The sequence below is a fragment of the Cucumis sativus genome, chromosome 7 (assembly GCF_000004075.3).
Source record: "Cucumis sativus cultivar 9930 chromosome 7, Cucumber_9930_V3, whole genome shotgun sequence".
Classification (NCBI taxonomy): Eukaryota; Viridiplantae; Streptophyta; class Magnoliopsida; order Cucurbitales; family Cucurbitaceae; genus Cucumis; species Cucumis sativus.
Window position 1 is genome coordinate 7,590,533 of NC_026661.2, and position 17,195 is coordinate 7,607,727.

General features: G+C 36.6%; 1 protein-coding gene across 9 annotated transcripts in view; it reads left to right on the top strand.

The window, feature by feature from the left end:
- Positions 1-7,756: 7,756 nt before the first annotated feature.
- Positions 7,757-17,195, top strand: part of LOC116405078 (tRNA (guanine(10)-N2)-methyltransferase homolog) — a 130,221-nt gene continuing 120,782 nt past the window's right edge. For 4 of the 9 annotated variants that reach the window (XM_031888700.1, XM_031888701.1, XM_031888707.1 and 1 more), the window contains exons 1-5: positions 7,762-8,160; positions 8,247-8,458; positions 11,993-12,307; positions 12,633-12,707; positions 13,081-13,155. In XM_031888700.1, the coding sequence (XP_031744560.1) occupies positions 7,956-8,160; positions 8,247-8,458; positions 11,993-12,307; positions 12,633-12,707; positions 13,081-13,155 (882 nt within the window). In that variant the 5' untranslated portion in view covers positions 7,762-7,955. Of the gene's footprint in view, positions 8,161-8,246; positions 8,459-11,061; positions 11,177-11,992; positions 12,308-12,632; positions 12,708-13,080; positions 13,156-17,195 lie in introns of those variants that run through there. The other 5 variants (XM_031888703.1, XM_031888704.1, XM_031888706.1 and 2 more) reach the window with 4 other exon arrangements.

Sequence of the window (17,195 nt, forward strand, 5' to 3'; positions counted from 1 at the left end):
TTGTCTAGAGGATAGCAGTTGAGTACTAGTGGTGGTCTCGAGTAGAATTGGTAAGAAGACATCAAACCTTTTGAAAGCTTCAAAGGTAATACTTCTTAAAACCCTAATTTGATTAGTTTATGGTTACATGTTAATTGTGCAATTAGGGTAGAAATTCGATTCTTTTTCCGCTGTGCATGACTTAGTTCTATCATGTGGTATCAGAGCATGCTTCATTTTTACCCAATTGCATGTGGTGGGTTCATATTTATTAGATAAATTTTGGTTTGAACTAAAATGGATATATTATGATTTTGGCTCTAGATTAAGTGTTTTTGTTCTAATTATTGTAATTAGCCTTGTTAATGGATTATTTTTATTGTTGCAAAGTGTTTGTAATTTTTAAAAAAATAAAAAAAGTCATTAGAGTTGAAGCTAGGCTGTAATTGGTTCAACCGGTGAGAGAATTGAAAAAAATGAAGAAAAGAAGGTCACAGACCCGAAAACCCGGCCTTGACCGCTTCGCGACCCACGCGCCCTCCTGCATCCGCACGCGCCCGCGCGCCTCCTGCGCCCGCGCGCGCCTTCGCCCGACCCGTGTGCGCCTGGCCGGTTCAAGCCAATAAATTTGGTTTTTGGGCCGGTTCAAGCGATTTCGCAGCCGCGTTCGAAGTTTTTGGAAAGTGGTTCTGTACTACACCAAATTAATTATGTAATAATTTAGTACTTAGCTTAAGTTAGGAGCCAAAAAATCAGTCCATTTTAGGGTGTTTTTTTATTTGTGCATGTGATGTATGATTAAATTACTTTAAATTTGTATGTGCATTTTGAATGTCATATAGATTTAAAATCCCACCATAGGTTAACATGTTCATGCATTAAAATGTATGATATAAAGGTTATATTGTATTGTATGCATGTTAATTGATTAATATGGAAATTAATTAATATGATTAATTAATTATTTAATTAATTAAGTTATTCTTGATTAAATATGATTTAATCAAATTAATTAATTATTGTTTGATTTAATTTAATTAAATATGATTTAATTAAATTAAAAATTAAATATGATTTAATTAAAGTTAAATAAATTAAAATCCATATTAATTGATTGTTTTATAAGGTTATATATTGATAAAATGATTGATTAAGTTTAAAAGTTTTTATAAGTGTTATAAAATAAATTAGACTTTAAAAATCAATAACAAAGATTAAATGCATGCTCACTTAGGTTAAACATATCTTCCATTTTTCATAAAATAGGTCGATATCTTGTAAAACTGGTTACAAAAGCTCACGGTTCAATCTTGTCAACAAGTCAGATAAGATGACTAAGGTTGGAGGTTCTTACTTGAAGGTTTACGAACACCTCCTACCTGGAGATCGTTATCAGTTCTTGAGCCTAGTTAACCTAGTTTTATGAGCATTCGTGAGAGGTGTGAGGTAATAAAAATGGTTTATCACCTAGACATCATAGTTAAAATCCATATAATGGTTATACTCGGATGTTTTATCTAGACTAAAGATTTGTTTAAGTTAGCCTAAATATAAATCTTGAAGCTTGGATTACCCTATTTTTTTTCTTTTAGAACACTCAACTAGAGAAAAATAATGTATTTTAGCTCTATGTCCTAAGAAGTTCACACCGTGAGGTCCATACAGGGCTTTGTGCCGTGCATAGGAGCGGCCTCCCTTCGGAGAGTGTTTGCATGGATCAAAATCAAGGTGAATAGGGGAAGTAGTTCATAGAAAGTGGGTGAGGGATTTGTGGCAGCACATCCCACGGTCTCTTTCATTAGGTCGCACCGTAAGATTTCTATAATATGCCTGCTTGTCTGCCCTGGAGCGACGTTCCCTTCGGAGGGTTGTATTATAGGATTCGGAACACCGCGAACTCCAAAACTGGATAGGATTTCTTAGATTAGTTTTCATAAATGATTCTAATCTATGAAATCTGAAAATGGTGGGTAACACTTACAAGAAGCCCCAATACAATCCCCAATACATTATAATGTGGCTTCGGCCAAGAGCCCAGAGCTCCACACGCATTTTCTTATACCGAAAGAACCCGATGCATTCTTTCCCGAAGCAGCATGTCTCTCCTTTCTACGGACGATTATGGCTTCGATTGCGAGTCGAGAGTTTCCTATATAGGTTTTGATCGAAGGAACCCGACGCATTATGGCCTAAAGCGGCTTGGCTCTCCTACTTTCTACGGGCGATTGTAATGTGTCTTCGACCAAGAGTCGAGAGTTCCCCATGCAGTTTTTGTACCGAAGGAACTTAATGAATTTTTGGCCCAAAGCGGCTTGGCTCCACTATTTTCTACGGGGGATTGTATTGGGGCTTCTTGTAAGTGTTACCCACCATTTTCAGATTTCATAGATTAGAATCATTTATGAAAACTAAGCGTGTGCGCACAGGGCATCAAGATGCTTGATCACATGCTTGCCTCACACACACACATGCCATTCAACCAGCAGTGTCGTGACACTATTCGTGTGAAGTTGCACTACACGTTTCTTTGCGCGTGGGTGACTTTTCACAAGGGTTTTCGACTCACACACTCCTACATTTCTTCGCACACATGACCTGGTTCACGACCTGGGTACATACCTACGTCACTTGATAAATGGTAAAAATATAAGTTATTATAGCCTTTTAAGTAGAATAATAAAACCTTAATACATAAAATTGGAACAAAACATGTGGGAAAGTAAGGAAATTGACTAAGTTGTGGAGTGAGGATTACAAAAGAGTCATATGCCTGTTTATCGCATTTTAATGTTTGATTTCAAGGCTTTTAGACAAAATGAAGAACAACCTGGCTAAATAATGTTAGTTGGGAAGGATGTACGCTAACCAACCTAACAATCACTATAGTAAGACTAGGCGAGATAAAGAACAAGCAAACAAAAGTGGTTGGCGCAAAAACCTACAACGGCCGTAGATATCTGTAAACCTGATAAAGGACCTTTGTGGTGTCAACTCAGCCTTATCAGAATCAATTAGAGCCCATGTTGCCTGTTGTCCATACTGTCCTGTCACATCAATTTTTGCCTATAAATAAAGAGGTTTTTTCTTCATTGGAGGTGTACGAATTTTGACAAACTTTGTTGCAGAGAGCAAGAACTCTTTTCCCTCCATTTTTGTCTCTGTTTTAGGTGAGAGTCTGAAAAAAAAAAAAAAAGAGAGATTTCCCTTTTGTGTAAAGGCAAAAACCTAGAGCCAAAGAATATGAACACTCATACTTTGCGGCTTGCTTTACTTTTTTGTGTTTTATTTGTGTATTTTATAACAGTGATTTGTAATATTGACTCCATGATCGAGAGGCCTAAAGCTTCATTTATGATATTGATGTTTTCTTTCTATCACTCTCCCATATTTTTTTATCTCTCCATTCATTGCATTTTTAGTTAATTATTTGGACAATGTAGGTTGCTTTAACACTAGAGATACTACTTGATTGCATTTTAGGTCATGCTTCTATATACGTCGATCAATACCTTGTCTTCTTTGAGAGAAAAGATATAGTAGGTGAGTAGTGGCGGATTCATAAAATTTATTGACAGGGGGCTTCACTACTAGTGACTATCATCAATTGATGCATGATAACTCGTATTTTGCTAACCATACGTGTGGAGATTGTAGCAATATAATCTTGTCCTCAAATTTGTTTCTTGCATATATCCCAGAGATGAATGATATGTGTAGCGATAGCACTGAGAGGTTGCTCACCTTAATAAGTGCAAATTACTTATAATCCAAATAAACAAAAAAGATACAAATTATAGATTAACTCCAAATATTTGGATCTTAAGAGACGAGCAAGTATGGAGAAAGCACTGAGAAGTTCCTCACCTTAATTATGAAGTTAATAGATGTTTTATATTGCCTCGAAATGTTAAACTCTCATGTTTTACATATGATTAGCTAAATTTTCCTTCACTACCACACCAAACCACCGAGTCATGTTTTATCACACTTCACCACCATATTCACCTTGATGCTCTTACTAGCACCATTAGTGTAAATAGCTAGAAATTTACACTGTGCATATTTTATACAATATACTCACTACATAAGATTATGACATGAGATAAATTCATTTTTGGAAACTAATTTCCTGTGTTCAACTATGGACTTTTCACAAAATCTCTTTCGATGTTTGGAATTGAGCGAGAAAGAGGAAACTTGTACTAATGTTTCATCATCATGCATGTGGCAACACATAGGTAAGGCGCACACCTTTTATCACATAACACTAACCTAGACGTCATGTTTAGTCGCATTATTTGAGCTTTGCATGGTTGACGAAGCTAAAGATGTATATGCTAAATGATACAATCCAGTAGATCAATTTATGATGTTAATGCAACAAAATTAAGTCCTTGGAGACCATATTAATTCTAAAGTTAAATTCAAAGAAATTGTAGTAAGGAGGGTGCTTACCGTTTTAGCTTCAACTAAAAGAATTTATAGAATTTGCCTTACTTTTTGTTTCGTAGTAATGTAGAAGTAAAGTGCTGAACCCTAGAGAATCTGGGGAAGTAGAAATTCAAATTGAAATCTAAAAACGAATCTCAAGAAGGTGGTTAGAAGACAAAAGAAATCACTAAAAATATTGTGCAAGAATGTAAAAGAGAGCTTTTAGTGGCAACAGACAAGAAGAAGATTAGAGAAGACAAATTTCATTTGATTCTTATTTCAAATCTACAAAGACAATGAATTAACTCTCAACAGAAGTATTGTGGCATGGAGTATGGGGATTTATTGCAACTTTTATGGGTGTAGTACAAGAGAAAATAAGAATGCTTACCATTCGACTCTTAATCAAGTCACCTTTTGAAATCAACTTGCTTGATTTTTCTTTGGGTGATTTGACTATGATCCAAGAATTGAGAGTAATTCAAACTTGAAGTTTCTTTTTATGATTTGACTAAGATCCAAGACTTGCTCTCTATTTGAAAGTCATATCATTCAAACAACGAGATGACATTACAATAGATGACATTACAATAGATGACGTTACAATTCATAAGAGAAGTTCACAATGGCAAGATTGACAATTGAACCAAAGAAAATTCAGTCTAGAATTCATCTTTTATTTTCATTAAGAAACTAGTATATCTTACGTACATAGAATTAATATTAAATTGAACTCAATTTTATAAGTTATGGTTACGTAGAAATGATTAATTAAATTCAACTCAAGATTAACATGCTTAACTTTAATTTTCAAACAAAAACATTGGAACACCTTGCATACTCATACATTCAAGAAACAACTATTAATTTTGTAAACTAAAATTCACACAATCAAACTCATACTTTCTTGAAGAGAGTTAAAGAAATAAAGCATACTAGACTTGATAACAATTTGAAATTTTTCAAAAAGAAGCAAACCCCATAAACCCTTTACCTCATTGGGAAGGTTTTTCCCTCATGGATAATGAAAAATGTTGCTGGAATTGAAGTATTGGATAATCAAATTGAGAGAAATTGAGAGAGAAAATTGGCACAAGTTTTTTTTTTTTTTAAAAAAAATTATTATGGAATGAAGTGATTGAATTGTTGTGAATTGGGGAGAAAACCCTTAGGGGGGTCTTTATAAGGAAAACATAAGAAAAAACTGCCCTAGAAATTCGAAACCACAACCTCTAGGCTCAAGCGCATGTGGATTAACGGAAAATTGATGATTTTCAGAAAGTTGTGACTTAATTACAACTTTGCCACTCAGAATTATGTTAAAAAAATGATTTTGGAGTATTTGAGGTTTGAACTTGTGATCTGGAGGTGGTGTGCTTGGTTCTGAGGCTGACGCGTGTCACGCATACTTTGAGTTATTTCCGAAAATGTATAAGAAAATATTCCGTGTCCTTGGTTATTCGCACCGGTGAGCTTGGGCTCGAAAATGTTGAAAATAATAGGTGCTGTTGGGATTCGATCTTGTAACCTTCATAAGAAACGAGGAATCGCATAATTATTTAGTCGAATCACACTTCCCAGTTCCCAACCATAGTCGATATGATCTCGTAGGCCCACAGACTACAAAGAATTAGAATTACTTAGTAACAAAACCAAAGTATTAGAACATAACAAACAAACTTACTTATTTGATGATTTTACCTAAAATGGATGTAGAAATTCCGGTATATTGTACTTAATAATGTAGTCCTTACTATTCTTAGACCTCTTTATGTAGTTTTCGGCCTTACGAACCAAATCTCGTTGCAATTTCGAGAATTTCCTCTCCTATAGAATGTTTTCCCAATCAAGACTACTAAAGTAATCAATGTATTCAATGTCCAAGAACAACCTCATGTCTACAAAGGCTCTCGCTTTCTCCCTACCCTTCATAGCCAGCTTAGTGTAATGGACCACTGTCATCTTCACAGCGTCTACATCGTATTCAAACGCCAATTTTCTGTTTTCCTCTTCAAGGGCTTTAGTGTGAATACCCTTTGTCATAGAATTCTTGTAATACATGAGAATTGTCTCTTCCGGTTCACATTCAACTCTTAAAGCCCATATGAATTGGGTGTCGACCACGATCTTGTCACTAGTAAGAAGTCATTCTTGGTAAATGTCACTATTATGCCATTCAAATTGAAAGTAATAACATCCCTCATGTTGTCTTTCACTTCCCCTAGTAGGATATAATGAAAAAGTGGACCATTGAATTTTACGTCCATATCGATGAAGCGACCGAACATCGTCCTTTTGAAGAGATCAAGCTATGTAGGTGTAAGCTTCTCCTTCATTGGCTAGTGTAATGTTAAAATAGTGGCTTGGCCAAGAAACCGATCCTTCAAATAGTTTTGAATTGACTAGTCATGCTGCATAGGAAACAAAATGAAAAAAGAAGTATGATTAGCCACTAATAAATCATTGCTCCTTGCTCCTTGTTTTACTTCGATGCTTAACATACTCGAAACTCGATGCTCCTCACATCCCACTGAACATGATACCTAAACTTGGTATTCGACCACTGTATACTTGTTACACGACATCATATAATCAACACCGATGCTTACTACTTGTTCATAAACATAATCCGTGTTTGTTAGCATTAAACCTTAGTTCTTTGTATTGAACAAGAGGGAAACAAAAGATTGTGAGTATGCTTCTATTTTTGAACTCCACGATGGGACAAATGAGATAGAAAAATGAGGTGAATGATACATTTTGCAAGTATCAGAGACATCAAATAAGTATGATGAATCACATGAAAATGATGAATATGATTTGAGGAGGATAGAATTAGAGCACCAAAATTTTTGAAATGAGGATAGGAAGCGTTATGAGAGAACAACAATGATTTTTTTTTGTTTTGTTTTAAGTATTCAATTATTGAATGAGGGAATCGAGGATTGAGTAACGAGCAAGATGATATCATGCATCGAGTGAAGTGTATATCAAGTAACTTAAAAATATATCAAGTATCGAGTAACTTAAAAATATATCAAGCTTGTATGAGCATATTGAATTTGGGGGCAAACATGTAACTTCACACGGTGCCGATGTAATCAAAAGACCATTTTTCTTTGAGTTGAAAAAGGTGGACCATTTTCTCGGAGGCCCGTACAAAAAAAATATCTTCAATTTTTCTACAAACATGCCCTTAGTTTTTCACTGGTTTCTAGAAATGGATCATTGCACAATAGCACGTTTAGGGTCAGGTTGTGTATGCAAAAATTTTAATCTATACTTCATTAATCTATGATTTTTTTTGGTTGAGAGTATGTATTGTGTGATGATTTATTTTTACAAGCAATTTTAATAAAATGGTCTAATTGACGAATTAAGGGGGAAGAGAAAGGGTTTAGGTTTGCGCGCAACAACAGTACCAAAATCTCACTGTTGCTAGTCCACAGCTTCCTTCGTCATAGCCATTGTCCTCTTCTTTCTCCGGGTCAGTTCGTCCGTTTTTGAAGAAGTAATTGGAGCAATTAGATATCAGAGTTGAGTAAATGTGGTATCTCTGTGTGTTCTATCACCGTCTTTTGGATTATCGGAAGGCCGAGGTCGAGTCTCTGGCCGAGTTGTTTGGTGAAAATGGCGACCACAAAGGGAAGAAGTTGGAATGGAAGCTTCCTCTTCACCATCACCCTGATTCTCCTTTCCATTTCGTCGACCTCTCTTCAGACGATATCGCTCGGAACATCGCTAACCGAAGTCAGCCATCTCGTTTCGTTTTTGGTTTTTGTCTTAATTGGTTCCAATTTCTTTCATTTACTTTCGTTTGGTTTGGTTTTGTGTAGGTATACTAGTGAAGGGGATGTATGAACTCTGGGGTCAAGGAAGTGACTACGAGGAGCTAGAGGAGTCTATTAGAAATTTTCCGGAAGAACGGAAGTCGCCATACTTACAACCTGGAAGCTCTTTCAAAATTTCTGTAGAGAGCTTTGGGAAGGCTATCAGCTTCCAGGAACAAAATGAACGTATTCAGGGGCTAGCGTACATCCCTTTCAAGGTATGATAGTTTTTGTAATCTAGTTTAAGCTCCCTTGTATTTATTTGTTTATTTTTGAGCTATTGAAATCCAATCGTTTTGCTTATAATGGATACTAGAGACACTATCGTTATAGTTTGGAATGCTCACTTCAGTGGATGGAATCAAATTGATGTGTGTTAAAACTCTTATAATGTGGACAGACTATTTGAGCTTGAAGATTTTGTTTAAGTGCTGAATCAAAGACAATCAGGCTAGAAATTATCAATTCTGGTACCTCTCATTTTGTAGGTAGAGAATTGATAGATAAAACAAAATTGCAATGCAATTTGTGAATTGGAACTATTGACAAGTATAAGCACTGAGAATGAATTGAAGTATTATGGCCAAATCATATTCGTTTGGCGTGTCAATAAAGGGGGAGGGGGCAAAAATGAACAGCATTGTTGGTTATATCTTCTAGTTAGTAATATTTTTTAAAATAATATTTTGAACAGTTTATCTAAAAAAGATTTTGTAATAGATAAAAATCTCTTAACAAGAAACGATTATTAAAAAGCTACGAATGAGTACAAAAATTCACAATCAAACTTGAGAAATTGAGAATTTAAGAACTTGTAGCAAAGTTTTGTTTGTGAAATGGCTTTGGTGTTAAAGGGTTGAGACCCCAAACATGAATGTCCCTTCTTCCTAGCCTAAAATCAAACTCTCCTATCGAAGATAGAATTTGCATTGTTTCCAAAACGAGGAAACGCAGAGCAGAAGGGTCTATTTCCCACCCTCTGATCTTCCCAAAAGTATGCTTCCTTCCCTTTCCCATCGCATAACGAACAAGATGGGACAAGAGATGGCCATTCAATTTCTCTCTTCCAATTAAACTTGTGGAATTTTTCATGGAGTCAGATAAATAATTTTCAGTAGTTAAGGTAGGGAAAGGGGTTAATGGGTTCTATGAATACATTGATAAGGTTGGAAGTATGGCAGAATTTGTGGTGGTGAAATCTAAGTTTGTGAAAGCACCCAAAGTTGCCTCAAGAGCAACTATTTGTTGCAGAAAATTCATTTTGAGATTTGTCGGTTGTTGTTGAACCATCGTCTGGGAAGTACCACTCTAACCTTGGATGTTTAGTGACAAGCCACAAGCAAATTTTCCTTTGTGGAAGGCGGAAGACTCACCACTTTCAACCTTGGGATAATTACCGGTAGTAGGATTGAGGAAGTTCACTAGTTCGATTGAAATGGAGTAGCGCGGCGACTGCGAACAAAAAGGTTGGAAATTGGGAGGTAGCGGTGTCTTATATTGTGAATGAGAGAGTCTGTTGGATTGCTGGTGACTGGGAGGTAGTGGCGCCGTAGGACGACATTGGCTACTGAAGAACTACTACTGAGGATCTGTGAAAGAGAAAGGCCAATCAAGGAAGGGACCATTGAAACTTGATCGATCAATGGCAGCAGTGGACAAATGGTAGCGTTGTACGAGTTTTCGAGTAGAGTTGGTGGTGGAAGGTAGGTCGGTATTGGTTGACGGCACCTGTATGGCAGTGGTAGCTTTGACAGGAAAAATGGCAGCGACAGTGGTGAGGTCAGCAGTAGCAACAATGGTGAGGTCATCGCTGGTGGTTAAGGGCTCCGTAGTAGGTTTTCCATTGGTTGATTTTCGTCAATGGTAGCTAGGGTTTCATTGCTCTGATACTATGTTGAGAAGAGAAAACACAAGTTATATGTGAAAAACCCTAGTATTGGGAGAAAAAACCATGATAGTAGCCTTTCTTATTATTTTCTAAATAATCAAAAGAATTCATGGGGAAGCATAGTCTTAACAAAAAAGATAATAAAACTAGGGTACAATAAATTACAAAATACCTTTAGGGATATAAACACCCAACTAACCCCTTATTTATGACGAAAAGAAAAGAAAGAAAAGATGAAAATAGAAAGTACTATCCATCTACTGAACTTCTTAGGGGGCGTTGGGGCAAGTAGTTGGTCATTATAGTCCTAGGTTATTATAGTTGAGTTATAATAGTTTGTGTTTAATGTAGATTGTTTTCGTTGTAGTTATAATAGTATGTATTTGAGGTGTAAACTATTTTAGTTTGAAAAGGAAATAGCAAACACTGTAATAAAGAATAAAAAAGGATGAATGTAAAATAATATAAACTGTATCAAATAGTCAATGCTATAGCAAATGGGGGTTTTGAAACAATGTTGAAAGTAGATAATTGGGGATTACAAAACAGTGTATTTTGTTAAGATGTTATCTCTTTGGTCCTTGATAGAAGGATACGATGAGGGCTCTATGGGGGTGTCAACCTAGTTGAGATATTCGGGTGCTCCTCCTGACTCTTAATTCTTTCCTTTTGGATGCTCCTTGTATAGTTCTCGTGTACTTTGAGATTTAGTCTTGATTTTATTAATAAATTTTTTAGGCTTTTCTCCTATAAGAAAAAATAGTATTTATTGTAGCAAGAGGTGATTATTTTAGTCTTAGATAGTCCTTGCCCCAAACGCCCCTTACTTGTTTCATTCATGCAAATGAGAAAATACAATCAATTTTCTTAATTTTGTACATTTGTTTTCTTCATGTTTCACTTCCTGACCTGGGAATTTTATTCTTTTTGAAGAAACTTGGTGGTATGTTGATCAATTGGGGCAGTTATGCGACCTCATACTTCATTTATGTTACAATGGCATTAAGACATGGTCTCATGCAATTATCATGGCTTCACATCATAAATGGTATCAATTAAGTGGTAGAAGTCCTATCAATATCATTTTCTTCATGCTTCATTTATGTTACAATGGCATTTACATTTGCATGTCAAAAGCCAGGGGTTACAGCTTTTGGAGATCTGGTAGAGCCAAAAGGCCATGTATTAGTCAAATGAATGGTATGTAGTTCCACTGGTTGGGTTGTGGAAGCCAAACTTGTCTCAGCCGTTAAATGTATTTTTCTAGATTTTGGTCCGACTTTAGTCTTTATGGGTTCTTCATGGGGGGAGGGGGGGAGGGGGGAGTAAAGCCTCTTTGCTGATATTTTGAAAGATTTTTTCGAGCCTCTTCTGGTGTTTGGACTACTATGGCACGATAGCTACGAGGCTGCCGGTTGCATCTTCTTGCAAGTCTCTAGATTCACATGGGTTCGTTATGAGAGAGATATTTCGTTATGCTTTGTATTCATATTTCTTCGTTTTGGTTTTTTTTAGCTTAAATTTTTCTGTTGGCATTCTCTTATTAGCTTGTCATCTCTTTTGTTTGCCTAATTTTAGCATTTGTTGTTGTTGACTGAATTCTTCTCTATCTTTTGCTCTTAGTATAACATTCTTGTACTTTGAGCTTAAGTTTCATTTATTATTAATAAAGAGGCTTGTCTCCATTTAAAAAATAAATTAAGTAGTAGAAGTCCTATCAATATCAATTTCTTCTGTTAGCTCTTCTAGGTTCTACAGGTAATACCTGAATTTTGACACTGTTTTTAATATTCATTTGCTACACAAGCTCAACATGTCAATGTCTTCCTTGTTTTAATAAATGGACGTGGATGGAATGTTTCAGGGTCAAGTTAATTTAAAAAGTCCAGATCATAAATTTTGTCTTTTGGAAACTGCTGATTACGGACTCAATAATGGACTTCCACCAATTGCTCAAAGGAGAATTTTTTTTGGCCCTGTCGGTGGTGCCGATAGGAAGCTTATACCAACATATCAATTAAAAAGTCGCACTTATCTTGGGCCAACTGCCATGGATGCTGAAATGGCTTTCTTAATGGCCAACCAAGCATTAGCGACATCTGGAAAACTTGTCTTTGATCCTTTTGTTGGCACTGGGAGCATTCTTGTTGGCGCAGCTCATTTTGGAGCAATGACAATGGTAACTACTTTAAGGACATCACAATTTATCTCATAAAGAAATTGTCTGATTTTACAACATTTGGCTGATAGAAAACATGTGGGTGACTTAATATTCTAAATTGATAGCTTTGAACACATTCCTCTGAAGTCTTTTACTTTCTTTCTCATACATGACTTATGGGGCTACTTTTTCTATGCATTGGATATTATATTATAAGTTCGGGTTCAATCTTGTAGCGAACATTCATTGCATTCAGGGAACTTAATTTAAGGTAGTTTTCAGTTCCCATAGAATGCGTGTGAGAGAGATACCATTTGAATTCAAACTGACCAAAATGTATCAGGGGGCAGACATTGACATTAGGGTGGTACGTGATGGTCGTGGCCCTGATTGTAATGTTTGGAGCAACTTCAAGCAGGTAAATATGTTTTATAAATTCTTAGAACTCAAGGACACAAATGTACCACCTAAAGAATAAATCCTGTTCAAGTAAGGTCATGCTTTATAATAAAATTCTACAATTCTAGGTTTAGAAATTTTGTTCATGGTGCTAGTCTTGGTTTATAATGCTCTATGTTGAAAGTTTGAAACTCTATGACTAACAGTAAAATACATGTGAGGGTGACAAGCATGATAAAGGATAACCGACTGTACTGCTAGTATTTTGCATGTGCAATTTTCTGTGATTCAACTGATTATGATAATATCAAATTTTGATGCTTTATGTTCCTATGTATGATCATAGATGTTTCATGCTGTAATGGTACTAATCTGTTTATTACTGCTTGCAGTATGGATTACCACCTCCAATTGCACTGTTAAGAGCAGATAATAATCTTCCTCCCTGGCGTCCAGGATTGAAGGAGGTACAGCAGCAATATTTGCACCAGTACTATTTATTTATTTTTCGTGGTGCTGAAGTTTCACTACCCTTGTTATATACTGATGGTCACTAATTCCTGTGGATACTGCTTAACATCTTTTTACAGATTTTCATTTACTTTTTATTTTTCTTAACAAGAACCTAATTTTTTCGTTGAGTAAATGTTTCAATGATTAAATGAAAAGTGACTGATGCCTAAAGAAAAAATGTAAAGTCATATGGAAGTGAATAAGGAACATAAATGAGAAAAAAAAAGTCAGAAGTATTCCAAAAAAAAAAAAACTGAAAGAATAATCTTACAAAGAACTTGAGGCGCCAATCAAATTTGTATCTTCAAAAACCATAAGAGCTTAGAGAACAAAAAAAAAAAAAAAAAGAACCTAATTCTCCCATAACAAGAACCTAATTCTCCTCCTACTATATTGGTGGATTATTGGTGGTCTAACATTGCATTCCCGGTCCAATTTTACCTTGTCCTCAAGGTGGAAATCAGGAAAAGACTGCTGAAAATCGTCATAATTCTCCCAAGTGGCCTCATGTTTTGGCAACCCCTTCCAGCTTATTAAAACCTCCCAAACGCCTTTACTATTCTTCTTGATATCCATAAATCTCATCAGGTTCAGGGTTTTCAGTCAAAAAGGGTACCCACTCCACCTTATCCTTGCATTCCCCAAAGGCTTTCTTCAACTGTGAAATGTGGAACACTGGATGTATTGTTGCTGAAGTAGGGAGTTTAAGTTTATAAGCTACATAACCAATCTTCTTCAGAATACGATAAGGACCGAAGTACTTAGGGGACAACTTCTCATTCCTTCTTTTTCGCATAGAAACCTGTCGGTAGGGTCTGATTTTTAAGAAAACCATATCTCCTTCAAATTCTACATGTCTTCTCTTCATATCTGCATAACTCTTCATCTTTTCTTGAGCTATTCGCAAATGCTCCTTCAAAGCCCCTAAAGAGACATCCCTTTCTTTAAGTTGCTCATCAAGCGTGGAGTTTGGAGTCTCTCTGTCTCCATAGTAAATAAGGGCCGGTGGCGTTCTTCCATAGCTTGAAAAGGAGTCACACCCAAGGATCGCTGGTATGTAGTATTATACCAATATTCTATCCAAGGAATCCACTTCACCCACTCTTTTGGTCTCTCTCCACAAAAACAGAAATATTTTGTCACGATCGGAAACAATGGATTGGGGAAATCCATGCTGTCTTACTACTTCCTTAATAAACAACTCAGCCACCACTTTAGCATCGAATGGGTGTTTTAGACTTAGAAAATGACCATATTTACTAAACCGATCCACCACCACCAAGATAACTCCATACCCCCACAACTTTGGCAGCCCTTCAATGAAATCCATTGAAATATCTTCCTCACACTCTACTTGGAATCTCCAACGGAACCAGTAATCCCGCAGGTGTAAGGACCGATGTCTTATTTATTTGGCAAAGGCACATTCTTTGCAGTATTTGTAACTTCTCATTTCATGCCCTCCCAAAACAGCTCTCCGGTCAATCTCTTGTATGTTCTTAGGAATCCCAAATGGCCCCTAAGGACAGAATCATGATAGGTATGCATAACGTTAGGAATCAATGAAGAAGTCTTTGCAATCACCAACCTTCCTTTATATCTAAGTATACCCTGCTGTAAGGAATAATTTTTAACTTCTTCATTCTGTGGCTTCATGATTATTTCTTTCAACTTCCCATCCCTATCTACCTCCTCCTTAATAATTTTCAGATCAATCAACGTCGGGGCCGTTAACTGATTAAGGAATACCGTGGGTGGTACTCGAGACAGGGCATCTGCTGCCTTATTTTCCAAGCCGGGCTTATATACTACCTCGAAGGAATAGCCAAGCAATTTTGCAATCCACTTATGATATTGTGGCTGTATGACCCTCTGTTCAAGTAAAAATTTAAGGGAATGCTGGTCAGTCTTGACTATGAACTGCCTTCTGATCAAATATGGCCGCCAACGTTGTACCGCCAACACTACTGCCATCAACTCCCTCTCATAAACCGGCTTGGCTCGGTCCCTCATTGCCAATGTGTGGCTATAGAAAGCAATAGGTCTCTTGTTTTGCATCAGCACCGCTCCCTCTCCATACCCAGATGTGTTTGTTTCTAATTCAAACGGTATATTGAAATTGCGTAAAGCTAATACTGGCAGAGTCATCATAATATTCTGTAACCTTAGGAAAGCTTTCTGAGCCTCATCATTCCATTTAAAAGACCCCAACTTCAATAACTAAGTTAAAGGTGCTGCAATGGAACCATAATGTTGTACAAATCGTCGATAATACCTGGTCAGTCCCAAAACTCCCCTAACTTCTCGTACATTTGTTGGAATTGGCCATTGCTTGATAGATCTTATCTTCTCCGGATCTACCTCTACTCCTTCCCCAGACAAAATGTGGTCTAAATATATATGCGAAACTACATTTCTTTTTGTTAGCATACAACTTGTGAGTTCTCAACACTTTTAATACCAACTCCACATGTTGACAATGTTCTTCTACCCCTCTACTATAAATCAGGATATCATCAAAGAAGACAAGGACAAATTTCCTCAAATATCATCTGAAAATATTATTCATCAAGGACTGAAAAGTTGCTGGTGAATTAGTTAGCCCAAAAGGCATTACTAGAAATTCATAGTGCCCTTCGTGCGTTCTAAATGCTGTTTTTTCTATATCTTGGTTACACATCCTAATTTGGTGATAACCAACTTTAAGATCAATTTTAGAAAACAGATTTGCACCATTTAATTCATCAAGCAGCTCCTCAATAACAGGGATAGGGAACTTATCTGGAATTGTTACGTTATTGAGCACCGGGTAGTCAACACAAAACCTCCAACTCCCATCTTTTTTTTCTCACCAAAAGCACCGGACTCGAATAAGGACTTGTACTGGGACGAATAATTCCAGACGATAATATTTCATCTACTAGTTTCTCCATCTCTTCCTTCTGTTGAAACATGTACCTATACGGTCTAACGTTTACTGGATCTATTCCTCCCTTCAAGTGTATATGATGCTTGATATCCCTCCTTGGGGGTAATTCTTCCAGCCACTCGAACACATCCTTATACCGTGCTAACACAGATTGAACTTTCTCCTGCCTTGTGTTTGCCGCTTCCTCTTCCTGTCGGCCAATATCAATAATCCTTGCTTCCAAGGCTCTGCATTCCACCAAATATCCTTGGTCCAAGTTGGTCCAAGACTTTTTCAAACTAACTTGAGTCTTTGTTAAACTGGGATCCCCTTAATTATCACCTTCCTGTTTTCATGAAAGAAGGTCATGATAAGGTTTTTCCAATCCATTTCAGTCACCCCTAAGGAGTATAGCCATTGCATCCCAAGTATTACATCCACCCCTCCTAACTCCAATGGCAAAAAATTCTCTATTACTTCCTAACCGTCAAGGTCAACTTCCACCTTCTCACATATCCCCCTCCCTTTAATGGCAGTTCCCGATCCAAAAATAACTCCATAATTGGAGGTATCCTTTGTGTTCAACTTCAGCATCAACACCAGCTTGTCTGAAATAAAATTATGCGTGGCTCCGCAATCGATCAACACAATGACTTCTCTTCCTTGAATTTTCCCTCTAACTTTCATGGCACCAGGATTCGTCAGCCCCACCACCGAATTAATACATAATTCGACTACCCCTTCTATTTCGCTTTTCAACTCCATAGTGCACAACTCCCTTTGCTCATATACGTCTTCCTCTATAATTTCTTCTTCTACATTATCTGCCCGAATCACAAACATTCGTAGCTCCCTTATTTCTTTTGCCTTACATTTATGCCCCGAGTAGTATTTCTCATCACATTTAAAACACAATCCCTTCTCTCTCTTGGCTTGAAATTCGACATCTGATAAACGCTTAGATGGCCTTTCCTTTTTATTCTCATTGGTCGTTGATCCTCTCAATGTAATGGTTCTTATCGAAAATACAACGTTACCTCTGTTTTTCTGATAATTATTTGTTGCATTCGACTTAGTATGAACATA